This window comes from Drosophila innubila (assembly GCF_004354385.1).
Source record: "Drosophila innubila isolate TH190305 chromosome 3L unlocalized genomic scaffold, UK_Dinn_1.0 0_D_3L, whole genome shotgun sequence".
Lineage (NCBI taxonomy): Eukaryota > Metazoa > Arthropoda > Insecta > Diptera > Drosophilidae > Drosophila > Drosophila innubila.
In genome coordinates this window covers 16,360,226-16,374,424 of record NW_022995376.1, presented here as the reverse complement: position 1 = coordinate 16,374,424, position 14,199 = coordinate 16,360,226, and the positions used below count along the sequence as shown (strand labels likewise).

The 14,199-nt window shown below is 40.5% G+C and overlaps 2 protein-coding genes across 2 annotated transcripts; both read right to left on the bottom strand.

Moving 5' to 3' along the window:
* Positions 1–4,236: 4,236 nt before the first annotated feature.
* LOC117787845 (alpha-(1,3)-fucosyltransferase C-like) lies at positions 4,237–5,832 on the bottom strand. Its single transcript, XM_034626463.1, has 2 exons — positions 4,955–5,832; positions 4,237–4,892 (listed from the first exon to the last, which is right to left on the bottom strand). The coding sequence occupies exons 1-2, from the start codon at positions 5,812–5,814 to the stop codon at positions 4,472–4,474; spliced, it is 1,281 nt and encodes a 426-aa protein (XP_034482354.1). The 5' UTR covers positions 5,815–5,832; the 3' UTR covers positions 4,237–4,471.
* A 323-nt stretch (positions 5,833–6,155) lies between these two features.
* On the bottom strand, positions 6,156–7,609 carry LOC117787891 (alpha-(1,3)-fucosyltransferase C-like). The gene is made up of 2 exons (XM_034626516.1): positions 6,757–7,609; positions 6,156–6,693 (listed from the first exon to the last, which is right to left on the bottom strand). The coding sequence occupies exons 1-2, from the start codon at positions 7,557–7,559 to the stop codon at positions 6,288–6,290; spliced, it is 1,209 nt and encodes a 402-aa protein (XP_034482407.1). The 5' UTR covers positions 7,560–7,609; the 3' UTR covers positions 6,156–6,287.
* Between the last annotated feature and the right edge of the window lie 6,590 nt (positions 7,610–14,199).

Sequence of the window (14,199 nt, the reverse complement as noted above, 5' to 3'; positions counted from 1 at the left end):
GCTAAGGGTACCCCCTTTGAAATTTCGAAAACTCAAAATTTTAAATCTCAAGTTTTCACCTTTAATCAACTCCTTATATCGTAATTAGTTTAAAACAACACTTTAAACTTGATTCTGAGACCTTTCATTTTTTTGTAAAAATCATGATGAATTTGATAAAAATTTTGACTTGTAAAGTGGCAATATCCGCAGTCTGACCAACTTCAAACTGTCATAACTTGATCAAAACTGAACCGATTTTCAAGCGGAATATCATTTTGATCATGATTTGGTCTCTAAATACACTCTGCATTCAAATATTTTTAAATTCGCTAAAAAAAATTTTTTTGCCCTAGGTAAGTTTATTTTGATGTCATATTTATTATAAAACGACATCTTAAAATTATAAAATGTTTTAAAATTGAAAGAAAAAAAAAGGAATATAACCTTTTACCTAAATAGGTATTTCGGGACGTATCGGACTCGAAACCGTAACCTTTATTTGTTTCGGTTTAATTCCCTGGTGGCAAATAATAGTTGTTTAGTCAGTGACTCTTAAAATTCGCATACCAATATTGTTTATTATTTTTAGCGCCACATTTAGCTTTATATTTGATCACACCTCAGAGTAGATTCCTAGTTACCACCTCTGAAACTCGTATCAATATGTAAGACAGTAACACAGCAGGAGGCAATTGTGGAGTCGCCCACATGCGAATTGGAGCCTCGGGCATTGGGTTTATCGGGGCGCTGGCACTCAAAGATCGCGAACTGACAATGGCCACTTAAATGCCATTGCCAAGTTGTAATCGCTGTTAAATTGCTGCCTCAGCTACTGTTGTCAACAACTTGCCTCACTTGCCCCTTCAGCAGAGCTTCCACATAAATCGCTCGCATTATCTGCGCACTTGCATCTCTACAGCCAAGTTTTGGGATTGGGATTGGGATTGGAATGGAGAATGAGTAAAGGAACATTGCGAGTATGGCACGGGTTTCGATCTCGGTTGCAGTCTGGAGAAGCTCGTCGTCGTCGTCGTCGTCGTCGTCGTCGTCGTCGTCGTCGTCGTCGTCGTCGTCGTCGTCGTCGTCGTCGTCGTCGTCGTCGTCGTCGTCTTTGGCTGCTTATCAATCTCAGCTCATCTGCACGCAGTCTGTGAGGGAACAGAACATCTTCTGCGAAAAATAATTCCGCAACTTGTCACATTTTGTAAGCGTCGAGTCGCGTCGCGTCGCATCGGAGACGCCTCTGCGCCAATGGTAATGGTAATGGCCATGGCCAAGTCCTTGACTGTCACCTAGACTATTTTTGGCAGCCTGCAGCGCTCTAAACGTTGTCGTTTAGCTGCAGTCTTAACTCGAATCTCTAGTCTGCAAGTTTTGTCTCTTGTTTCTTTGCGAGCTGCATTTGCATATAGATTTATTTTTATGACCATTACAATGGATTGGCGACGTTCAGGTCTTTCAGTATTTATGTGTGAGCTCGAGTATATTTCGAAAATACTTGAAGGAAATAAAAAAGTATTAAAAAAGAATAGTTTTTCTTTACTACAAAATTGTTTACTCTTATAATTTTTAAACTAATCTCTTGCTAATCTCTACACTTAATTATATTATTTAAAATTATGAAATATTTCCACATCTCACTTAGCAAATCTTAAATTGTGATGTTCTCGCATTAGAAATCAAAGTGGCTTCACATGCCACACTTGGAGTCGTCTCGAGTAAACAAAAAAAAATTGGAAAATATGAAAAGCTCTCGCACAGTCAATTGATGAACCATTGAACTTTTGAAAAGGCAATCAAAATTGCTCGTAATGCGCTCACTTTGGATGCTGCCACCAGTCGGTTGCAAGTGCCTCCTCCACTTACCACTTGCTGGCCCCAAACTTTAGTTTTGTTAAATGCCCTAGAGATTTCGCTTTGATTGTGGCTCTGTGGAACTTAATAGTCTTTTTATAGCTGCACTTTTCAACTGCAATTAATGAAGTGTCGAGTTGTTAACACCAAAACACAAGCGGTACAACACATACAAAAAACTTGCTACATGCCACTGCCACTACCACTGCCCCTGCCCCCTATTTACGATACGCTTCTATTTCCAAACATTTCCAACATTTTGCCCAGACCGAGACATGCTGGGAATGGAAAAAGCCGAGCAGCGTTCTTGCCTGGAAAATGTAAACAAACAAATTAAAACGAGTCGAACGGCAGCCGCCGACGTCGCCATCTCTTTGGTCAGGCTCAATGATGCGGTGCCTCCAGGTGAGAAATCGGGTGCGGCATTGCAGCTCGTTGCATGCCTCTGGGAAGCGCCCCAAAGCAAACACAAACAGACCCAAAGACAGAAGCACCATCTGAAGCCCTTTAATCTCCAAAAGCATTTGAAGGCACTATCTCGCACTCAGAGTTTATGAAATGTTTGAGTAGATATCAAATTGAATTAAGACATTAAATAGGTGGAGCTTCTTTTAAATGTCTGAAGTCAGCAAGTCGTGATCAAGAAGTTAAACTCACTTTAATTTCTCAAAATGAGACTGTGACTAACAGCACAAATGTGGAACAATGCAATCAATCTTAAGATTGACTATCACAATGGAACAGTGATTCAAAGCCATGGTAAAATGAGTAAAATATTTAAATATGATAAATTTCAATTTGTTCTTTAAAGTACTGCATTTTTATTTATTTATTTATTTGTTTATTTATTTACTTATTTATTTATTTACTTATTTATTTGTTTATTTATTTACTTATTTATTTATTTATTTATGCACGACTAAAAGCAGTCTGCAAAGAAATAATAACTAAGAATTAAAAATATGTTAAGAATTATAATTTAAAATTAATATTTAATAAATATATTAAATATTATAATATTAAATAAATATGATTAAACATTTGTTGCAATGATTGAATTTCACCTTTTACAAATTTGCTTGAGTCTTGGTCCTATTTTAAGGATTGGCATAGGTTCATTGTATGATGGTTTTGACTTATGTAGTTGGTAAGAGGAGAGTAGTTAACCTGACCGAAAATGACTGTGGGAAAACAGTTGGAGCGTCAAATGATAAACCTGTTTGTCAATTAAACAAAAATATTGTAATAGCTGATAACAGAATGGGCAAACAGAGAACCATTGCGGAGGCAGATGCCGTGATGAGAACTTCCCAAGAAACCGAGAATCGAGAACTGAGAACTGAGAACCGAGAACACAAGAAACAACCTGTCAACCCAAAAGACTGGGACTCTGGATCGATGTGCTTGACGCCCGTCGGTTTCATTATCGCCTTTGCCTTCAACTTTGGCTTGGACTGTCCCCATCCAGCTCTTGTTATTGTTCTTCTTCTTGGCCAAGTTCCCTTGGCTTATTGTTTAGTGAAGCATTTAACTTATAAATATTGTGTGTGGCAAGAAGAAAAGTGTTTTGTGTATGTGATACCGTTTTGAAATGTGCCAGCAACAGACAACGATGACGACGACGACGACGACGACGTTGGAGTCAGACCGTGGAGAGCAGAGGGAAGAAGAAGGAGAAGGAAAAGAAAAAGAGATGTCGGGCAGAGGAAGAAGGAACGGGACGCAATGCTGTGAAATATTTCCCATGACAATTCTGTTTGTTTTTCGTGTATTGTCTGAGTCGCCTTGCTTGGTCTTGGCACCTTACCGTCGTCGTCGTCATCGTTCACATCGTCGCCCACTCGTTTGTCCAGATACTAGAGCTCTCAAGTTCACAGTTCTCAGCTTAGAGTTCTACAGTTGGCCTGGTCCACAATGCATAGAGTACTCTCTATTTGCTTTATCTATGCTCTGTGTTGACGACCCTGCGCTTAACTTCCCAGGCAACTTAGCGACTCTTTTAAACCCTTGAGTCACAATGGACCCAGAGAGCATTGCCTGAGTAAATGGCCACCCCAATGGACCGGACCCCCCACCCAATTATGGCCAGGGCATTTAGGCAGCCGTCCAGCACGAGTTGGTATCTGAAACATTTCAAGAACCAGTTGCGAATACATATTTAAACACAATTTAAAAATGTAAGTGGTGAGACTGTTCGACTAGCGGGTACCCTGTTTCTAAATTGTATACTTAACTCGTGGAAATAACAGAAATCTATTAATTTATGTCGTGAATTTTTCGTTTTTGACATTCTTTTTCTGTTTAAATATTCTATTTAAAATATTTAGAAAATTATCAAATATAGTAATATTTTAATAAAACTCCAAACTAGACTCGTTTAAAAATCAAATTGTGGTCAATTCTTATGATTTTTAAACGAATCAAAAGACAGTTTTTTAAATATTTTATAGTAAGAAATAATATGCTAAAATTTAGTTAGAATGGTAGGCTGTATGACAAAGTTAGGGTATAATTATTAGCTCTAAAGCCGGCGACGAGGTCAATGAAGTGCCGCCGAAATTCCATGGAATAAAAATATTTAACTTGGCCAATTTGGCGAGCGATAATTATGATTGTGTTGGAAACAGGCTCAACATTATTTGGGGGACCAGCCCAGTCGGTTGGTACGATTCGAGCATTGGTATTGAGTCCACCAATGTCGAAACATGTCAGGTTGGCGCTGTCGTCGCTGTCGTCGCTGTATCCGACGCAACTGATGACAGAGTGTGCAGTAAGGTTGCCTAATCTTCTGAAGCTGATACTTTAAATGCCACCAGAAAAGTTGCTCATACAGTTGCGGTTCCTTTGCCAGTTTGTTCAGATGCTCTGCCAAGCACTTGGGTGAATTGAATTCTGAGCTGCTTATGTAGGAGCCAGGTGGTGCAAGGTTGGTTAGATTGCTGCCACCAATCAAAACGGGCACCACAAAGTTATCCAGTGCCATGTAAAACTGTGGATGCACATAGTCCGGACAGGAGCTAGGATCAAAGATCAGCATAAACTTGTAGTGTGAGCAGCTGAGAAGAGAAGCATTTGAGAATATTATATATGCTAAATTTTAGTTGCTTTCTATAGTTACTCTTGGTAGCCATAGCAGCTGACATAGGCATCAAGGTCGATATATTGACGCAGCTCCTCTAGATAGAGGCTTTCGGGCAGTGTATAATCATTTACATCGTACATCATGTATACCACCGAAAATTGCTTCTTCGCTAGCAGTTGTCGCAATTTTAACTGGAGTTGTATCGGCAGCTCATCCAAAATGAGCTCTTCTTGTGGATCAAATTTCTGCACCCGTTCATCTTTCTGGCTGTGAGTTGAGAAATAATAATTTGTCCAGATCAGATCCGAGTCCAGGCGATAGCTCATCGTAAAGTTAAAGACTGAATCACCATGTGCATACAGTGGATTCTGGGCAAGACTCAGAGGATGTGTGGCAGCAAATACCACGAGATAATCTGGCGTATGTCTAATCTTCTCCAGCCCCGTTAGCGAATAAGGAATATGCGAATAGACGACCACAGCATCAATTGATCTTTTGTCGTAATCACGATTACTGGTCACCACACAGCCGCATTGCAGATGATCCCAACCAGGAAGAACCTCATCTTCATTCCAAATAAGAATAGCATATCCATTTGATTTCTCAACTGATTTAATTACTTCAGAGTGTTGAACCAAGTGCAATAGTAAGTAGACCACAAATATGGACAGAACACACCTTAATATGATGTGGTTAAGATTTCTGCCAATACACCGATAAGGTATGACATTGGGGGATCCAACTGATCGATAATGCGGCGGCGGAAGAATCGATAGTTCATAGTATCCAACCTCATCACAGTCTTTATTGTAAGCGGAGTCTTCCACCTTTTCCTTTGTCTGCAAATTGCTTGATTGTAAATTAAGTCGATTGCTTAGAATTTTGTCCGTTGGCATTTTGAAACTGAAATCGATTAACAATCGATTGACATTTTTTATGAAAATTAATAGTTTTTAATTCTGTAAGCGAAAATATATAATAGAAGCTGATCTGAGCCAACTAAGTTATGTATTAATTTAAGTATAACTAAAGATGGGTGTATCAATTTTATGATACAATGAAGAGTTGTGTGTTTATTTATTCTTGTAGGGTTCGAAATTTTCAATGCAAATGAAACCCTCTTAGAATGAAGACAAGACATATATAAATCTATAATTTTATATTATAAAATATATTGCTGATTTAATGTATCGTAATTACTGTCAATTTATTTTATTTAAATTTTATTTTTTCCTTCATGGCTTTTACCTAAAAGACAACGACAACTTAAAATCATTTGGTTACTTTGACTAAATTTGAAAATCACAAGTATTTAACAGCAGCAAAAAAATGAATATTAAAATAAACTTAATCATAATTTGAGAAACATTTAAAAGTTCCATGTTAGACGCTCGCTGGGAGGGGGACACTTGTATTGAGTCCACCATTTCTGAAACTCTTCGGGTTTACGTTCTCGTCGGGGCTTCTTCAGCTCCTTACAGAGGGAGCAGTAGGGTTGCCTGATTTGATGGAGCAGATACTTGGAATGCCACCAGAAGAATTGTTCGTATAGATGCGATTGAGAGCCAATCTTAATTAAATACTGTGCCAGTCTTTCGGGTATTAAGAAATCATTGCCGCTGATATATGAGCCAGGTGGCAAAAGTTGGCTAATATCACCATTACTAATTACTACGGGCACCACAAAATTGGTCAATGCCATGTAGACCTGTGAATGCACAAAATCCGGACAGGAACTGGGCTCAAAGATCAACATAAACTTGTAGGGCAAGCATCTGGAAAAGAATGGGATATTTCAGGGGGATTAAAGTGTACAGGATCAAGTCTTATATAATTACTCATTGAGTTCGTGGCAGTTCTTAATCATGTTAAGCTCCATGTGTTTCCGCAGCTCCTCCAAGTAGATGCCTTGGGACTCAGTGTATTCGTTGACCTCGTAGGACATATAGACCGCCAGAAGGTGCTTCAACTTCAGTCGATTGCGGATCTTGGATGCCAAATGATCTGTCATATTTGTCATAAAGTTTCTATCTGGCTGTACAAATTCCTTAACCGGTTGATGCAACTTAAGCCGAGTTGAAAAATAGTAATCTGACCAATGTAAATCCGAATCCAAACGATAAGTCATGGTAAAATTGAAATAAAATTCACTATACTGCATCAGGGGATTCTGGGCAAGACTCAATGGATTTTTGGCAGCAAACACAAGTAGAAAATTCGCAGTGTGTCTAATCTTCTCAAGTCCGAGCAGAGAATAAGGTCGATCCGCATTGACGATGACAGCATCTATTGGCAAGGTAGCATAATTCTGAATGCCAGTCACAATACAAGGACATTGATAATGGTTCCATCCACGTACTGGAGTCTCTTCGTTCCAAAGTAGTATGACGGATTCATTCATTGGTTTAACGTATTGAGTTTGTCGATCGCGTGGCATCAAATAAATTAGCAAAACAATAACAAAAAGACAAAAACTCCATTTCAGGACAATCCTTCCACGACTGCTCAGCAGTTTCCGAGGTCCAGCTGAGCGATGTGGCCTAGGATAAATTGCCAAATCGGCATCTAGATCTATATCAGCATTAATATCTTGATTCCGGCTTCGTGGTGTCTCCACCTTCTGCTGCTCCATCTGCTCCATTTAAAGATTACGTCGATAAGATTTTTTCCAATTGGCTAAAATATATGAGTATTATTTACTTTTGAAGTGGAAGTGGTTGTACATGAAATTGTACATGAAATTTGAGTAACATCGCCAACTATAAATAAACTAAAGCGAACAAAAAAAAAAACAAACTGATAAGATATATGTGAGTCCTTTACTGTACCCTGGAGAACTACAAACAATAATTCATCATCAGTTGAATACATTAGTGAAATTGTTGCCATATACGCAATTTTCTGTTCCGGATTGAAAAGTATTATATCCTTGACACAACTTCAAACCGATTTGATTTTCATCTATTTTTCATAAGTGGAACATGCGAATTTCTACCATGACATGTCATGCATTCATTCAGGCGGGAATCGAAACAGCAACAAGGTAATCAATCATTTTGCCAAACCATCAGAAACATGACAATCCGCCAGCAAATTTTGCGTAATTCTCACCGTCAGCGAAAGTGGGCGGAAGTGGAGAGAGAGCAGAGGAGTGGAAGAGAGGAAGCAGCAAACAGCCGGGACATTGTGCTATGACATGGCATGGCCAATCCATCGATGATATATCACTGCAATTTCAGAATATTCATTTTTGCCCACTTTTGCCACGCTGCTCATTTCAAATGCGATACGCAAACTTGCCAAGGATGTCGCGAGCCATCTGAGATTGTACAGAAAATTGGACAGTAAACGTGCTGATGGCTCTGAATCTGACTTCGTTGCCATTCATCCAATAGGTGCAAAAAAAGAAAGGAAGAATAATAAAATGGGCAAAAACTTTGCAATTTTTCAATTGACAAGCGTTGGATTGTAAAGAGTGAGATGGACTGAAATCGTTTAAATGAGAAAGAGATAATTCTGGAGGGGATTGGCATTGGCACGTAGCAACAGTTGCCATGCAAATTTGCCAGCGCCTGCTTTATAAATAATGTGCCGTTTATGTGCGAAAGTGAAATGGAATTGCCATAATGCCAGACGGGACCAGGACTGGCAGTGAGATTGCAAACTGGTAACAGTTGCAGGCAGAGATAGGAAAAGCAGGGGAGGTGAAGATGGAGCCAATGCAGCGGGCATATCACATTAGAAGTGGGGGAGACACGAAGTTAAACCAAAAAAGCTGCAAACAACGAAACACATATAAATTTTAATTATTCCTGCGAATCCAAAACGAACAACAAATTCAGCAAGAGGGAAAGAGAAAGAGAGAGAGAGATGAGTCGAAAACAAAAGACGGCAATACGATTGCATTTGAAGGAGTCGAAGTTGGAGTCAGAGTCCGTGCTCCTTTTGGCCTGATGCTCAAGTCATGTCCAAGTCAAAGTCAGAGAATGGAATTGAAATTCCATTGTGAATTTTGGGGGCGTTGCCGCGTCGAAAAATGCAATAAATATGCATATGAGAGAGCGCGGAGAATTATGGCTCTGGCTGAAGATTTGAATAATTTGGTTCCCACACTCAGTTCTAAATGTGCAACCTCAAGCTCGAGCCAATAACGATGATGACGATGATGATGATGATGACGATGACGATGGCGGCTACCAAAGTCACTATTTTAATTAAAGTTATTAATAGGCCTGCCACAGTTGAGATCGAGCGTTTCGTCTCTATGTGATTTACCTGTTATATTTGTACCTTTTTTTGGCCAGACAACATGACCATTTAGTTGGTTAGTCAGTTTGAGAGGTGTCCTTAGCCTCAATTAAATGTGCCACACACACATTGTTGGCAACTGCTTAATTATCGATTCGAACGAACCAAAGAAAAAAGGACGCCGGCGGCAAAGTCGCCACCTTAGAAAGACGCCGCAGCCGCTCAAATTGGACTTGATTGCGCTGTCTTCGGATTAAGAGAATCGGCAACGGTATAGACAGACACACAATTGGAATTTCGAAGAGCGGGGCCACGAATTAACATGTAATTATCTCAGCTTCGTCTGCACCACAAATGAAACGCAACGAATCGTCGGCGACACCCAAAGCAAAAACAAACTCTGTCTTGTTACCACCGGCAACGTGGCATGGCCTAGGCAGCTGCCACTTCATGTTGCCGGGGTGTGTCCATCCGAAATTGACTTAGCCTATGGTCGATCCTTCGATTCATCGATACTTCGATCCTTCCTCGTCGACCACCCGCGCTAGTGGCGCTAAAGTTGTCAGCCGCATCGGCACCCTAATTAGGTGCTATCTACGCGTTCCGATTATTATTGGGTTATTGATGTGCCGACCTGGTCTCGTTCTCCCGTCTCCCTTCTCACTTTCACTCACTAAGAAAGAAATTGTATTTCCTGGACACGCACTCAATCTCTTTCTTTCTTACACCAAGTTGAGTCATGGCGCCACTCGAAAGTATTCACATGCCATTCAATGCTGACCCACAAACCGCCACTCATTCATCGGGCAATCAAATCTGAGTAGCTCAGTGATTATCACTGCCCGGTACCAAACATTGTCCACTTTTCCTCATCTTTTCCTCCCGCACATTTCCTACAAATCTTTTGCACGCCTCCACAATTTGTTGCTGTTGTTGTTGTCATTGTTATTGCTGTCGTTGTTGTCTGTCATCCGCGTAAACAGTTTGATGATGGCAATCAAGTAAAGTTTGGCCCCGTTGGGCAATTGCTGCCTCGCTTTATTGTCACGATCAGCGAAAATTTAAAGCTCCTCCAAGTGACCTCTCAGCGGGGGATGTGGCATGTAACTGTGGCAACGATGACACATGGCTGCCACCGTTGCCCGGATGCAGGCACTTGCTGTCCGCTGATTGATGCGCTTTTCATTGATGTTGATAATGACATATGGAAAATTATGTAAACCAGAAATTCCGGTTGAAATTTTCACAAAATTCTATAGAGTTACAAAAGAAATTGAATTTAGCTTTTTCTTAAAAAAATCATCCTTTTCTAATCTTTGATTTAATTACCTGATTTTCAAACTAAACTGATTGATTGATTGAAAATAAAGTAAGCCAGAAATTTTGGGTGGAAATTTTCACTGAATTCTAGATAATTTTACAACAAAGAAAATCAAGTTTAAGAAAAAAGGATTTGCAATAATATTTAACTCTACAATTTCGGTCGAAGCACTCGTCAAATTATATTTTATATAAATTCTTTTCTACTTTTGCAGGCTACTGTTTGATAAATTTGATAGTTGCATTTTTCTTTTTATTGTACCTTAACAAACTTAACTTAATAAAGGCATTTTCAAAATTATGTTAGCCAGGTCTTGAAATTTCCACTAAATTCTAGAGAATTTTATAAACAACTGAGCTTGCTTAAATTTGCTCAAACTAAATTCCTTTCTTTGTCTTTGACTCATTTTTTTGTCTATTATTTTTTGCTACTCTTCGCTCTTTTAAAGCTTTCTTTGTGTACCTATTTTTCAGTTTTGCATTTTCCGCTTCATAATTATTTTATTACTCGCTTCCTGTGCAAATATTTTAGTTAGTCTCTAGCTATTTTCTACTTCTTGCATTTATTTGACATCTCTTCTCATTTATTATTCCTGCTGCCTGTTTTGTCCTTTTGGCCCATTCTTAAGCTTCCCTCCCACCTTCTAGGCGTTCTCTCTCCCACTCTCTCTGTTTCTGTCTGTCTCTGGGGATGGCAATTTGCTACCGTGACGACGAGACAGGGACAATTATGTAAATATGCGGAGGCGCCTGTTCCGAGCTAAGGACAATGGAACAACCGCAATTATTGCCGTCCATTTGGCGAATGGATGCGTGACAAAACGAGGAAAACATTGGGAGAGAAATAAAACACATTGAAAAGCATGACAACAGAGGACACACTGAGGCGCAAGGACAGTGTCGAGGTCGGGACAATAGGCGGCACAGCGGGAGTGGCAGCGAGGTCAAAGGTCAGCCGCGCTAATGTTGTGCTAATTGCAATTGAAACTCAGCCCAAAAACTGTGACACAGAAGTCTAAACAATATAAACAACAGGACGACGACACGAGACAGCGGCGCTTTGCCTAATTGAAGTGTCCTTGGCCTTAAGATTTACGACCCAAGCGCAGACAGCGAACGAGGTAGCATGCAACACGGTCGCTCCTCATTGCCAGCGAAAGCAGCAGCATCATCAGCTTCGACATAGTCATCGGCAGACCTCCCAGGCAGAGATCAAGAAAGCGACCTGATGATCTCTGTCTGTTACGTATGATTTTTTTAATCTGACCCGTCTCCAGTTTCGCACCAAATATGTTGCATGTGGGGCAACATCGCATGCGCCTGGTAATTTGATCCTGCGCACGCGTGTCCAGGTCCAAGTCCTGTAATTTGTCGGGCCAACGGCTGTGATCTTTGCTGCTTTCTTTTCTCGCTTCATTGGCAGCAGTTACGTCTGTCCGATCAGCCAGGACTTGTCGGGAGGCCAGGTGTGATATGTGTCGATCAAACTGTAACTGGATCTCGCAATGTGTCCTTTTAGGTCCAGAGTCGTATGCAAAGTAGGACCACCAATTGACTAAACGGCTGCTGTTGCCTCTGAGGCAACTTTGTCTGCCCTTTAGTGATACTCTACCTTACGGAAGCTATGTTAACTAAGTGAAAAGTTAGTTAAGATTGTCGCCTCAAAACCAAGAATTTTTCAAACTAAAAATTCTTAAAAATTTAGATCGTTTTTGTATTTTTGGTAAAGTTTTCCATAATTAATGTCTTATTTAAAAAATATAATTTTAATATAAAATATTTTCGATTTTAGAGCACCATTGATTTTAAATTTCTTTTTTTCTTTCAAAGTTTACGAAAGTGATACATAGGCGATTTTCTTAATTAAAACTACATTTGACTAGTTCCGGAATATATGAGTCTAATGATATATGATCTATCCTAACATATTTGTTTTCATTGTTTACTTCTTTCTTTCGTCTCTTTACCAATACAACGTTTAAGAATATGACACAAAAAAGAAAACAGAAAATGTGCGGGAAAAATTATATAATATGGGAAATGCTCTCATATTTTCTCTATTTAAATTTTACTCTACTTAAAATTAATTTTTCTTTTTCACGGCTAGTTAATCCTTAGGAAATTATAAAATCTAAATAATGATGCTAGGAAGAGTATTCAAGGATCGCTTTGCCAAGTGTTGCAAATTTTTTCTTAGCTCTGACCACCAAAGTTGATTGAAATTTTGGCAATGACCCCGGCCAGCAGCCAGAAATTGTTGGGCAGCTGCTGTTGCTGTTGTTGTTGTTGCTGTTGTTGTTGCTGTTTAAGTGAATGCTGCAGCTGCTGCTTGGCAACAGCTTCGCCCACTGGCGACTGTTTTTGGGCAGGTCGAGGAGCCGACAGAGCGTTAAAACGCACACGTTGACAGCTTTTTGTAAGTGACGGCAGTTGTTGGTTGTCTGTCTGTCTGTCTGTCTGTCTGTCTGTCCGTTGTTGGTTGGTCGGTCGGCTGTTTGTTGCAGTTGCAAGTCGCTTAATGTGCGATTTTTATCTGCAAGATATAAATTGTAATTATTGCATTGTGTTATTACTGTGGAAGGGCAACAAACGGCAACGGAGCTTATCAGTGGCTGCCACAAAGAAACCATCGACGATGAGGTACATTAGCAAAAAGTTGCAAATGAGTGTCGAAATAAAAGTGCAACACACTCCTCCCTCCGCCTACACACTGCCGCACTTGTAACCTGGGCATGGGCAGGAGACGGGGCGTGGTAGGGGGAGGGTGGTTAGGTTGAAAGGTGGACAAGTTCACCTGGTGCGACTGCGCATTGTTTGTTTGCTGGGAAAAACAGTGGAGAGACAAAGCGAAACAAATTGCTCAATGTTGTTCCTGTTGTTCTTGTTGTACTCGTAGTTGTTGCTTTTCGCGCTTTAACACTTTTTTGTTGTTTGTAACTTTTGAGTGAGTGTGTGTGTGTGTGTGTGTATTGTTTTTTTGGCTCGCTCAGAAAATTGATGATGTTGGCAATGACGCTGACGACGTCAACGTCAACGTCGACGAGGACTTTGAATTATGGCCTGAGCTCAGCTGCGACAGCTGCCACCAAAAGGCAGAGAAAGAGAGAGAGAGAGTGTGTGTGAAAGAGAAATGTTGAGTTAGCTGATTGACCACCCAGCGTAGTGAACCCATTAGGCACTATCAAAAGAAAATACATTTTAATTACCACGCAAGTGCTGAAAATCGCTGCTGGCCGCTGCGATTGAGATTGGGATTGGGTCAGAGATTGGGTCAGGGAATGGGATCTGGGAACTGGGTGGCAGCGCGTTAATCAATAAAATGCCGCTCTCATCGATATTGGGCGGCATCCAACGGTGCGTATGAAATTGAAAATCAACCACACAAGCGACCACACACACAAAGGGGGCGCCTCCCCTCACTACCTTCCTTTCTCTCTTCCTCCCTCCACTCCTTCCCTCTCTCTCTTCTGTGCTGCAGTCTGGCGATGACGTTGATGGAGCTGTCGATGATGCATTGCACTCGCGCCCATCTCTGGTCCACATTTTGGTAGTTGTTATTAACTGTTTTGTTATTTGGTTGCCGTTGCGTTGCGTTGCGGCTTTGATTGATGCCCCCACGCCCCAGACGCCGTCATTCGACTACAAAACCATCAGGGCCATGGTCAAAAGCAGCAGCAGAAACAGCGCCTTCTGAATCGCCTTCGACTTGACTT

What these genes read in the sequence shown, in the direction of transcription:
- LOC117787845 (XM_034626463.1), bottom strand. Translation starts at nt 5,814, where the DNA reads ATGCCAACGGACAAAATTCTAAGCAATCGACTTAATTTACAATCAAGC. An exon ending in AGCTGCTATGGCTACCAAGA is followed by an intron (nt 4,893 to 4,954) that starts GTAACTATAGAA and finishes TTCTCTTCTCAG; the next exon opens with CTGCTCACACTACAAGTTTA.
- LOC117787891 (XM_034626516.1), bottom strand. Translation starts at nt 7,559, where the DNA reads ATGGAGCAGATGGAGCAGCAGAAGGTGGAGACACCACGAAGCCGGAAT. An exon ending in AACTGCCACGAACTCAATGA is followed by an intron (nt 6,694 to 6,756) that starts GTAATTATATAA and finishes ATTCTTTTCCAG; the next exon opens with ATGCTTGCCCTACAAGTTTA.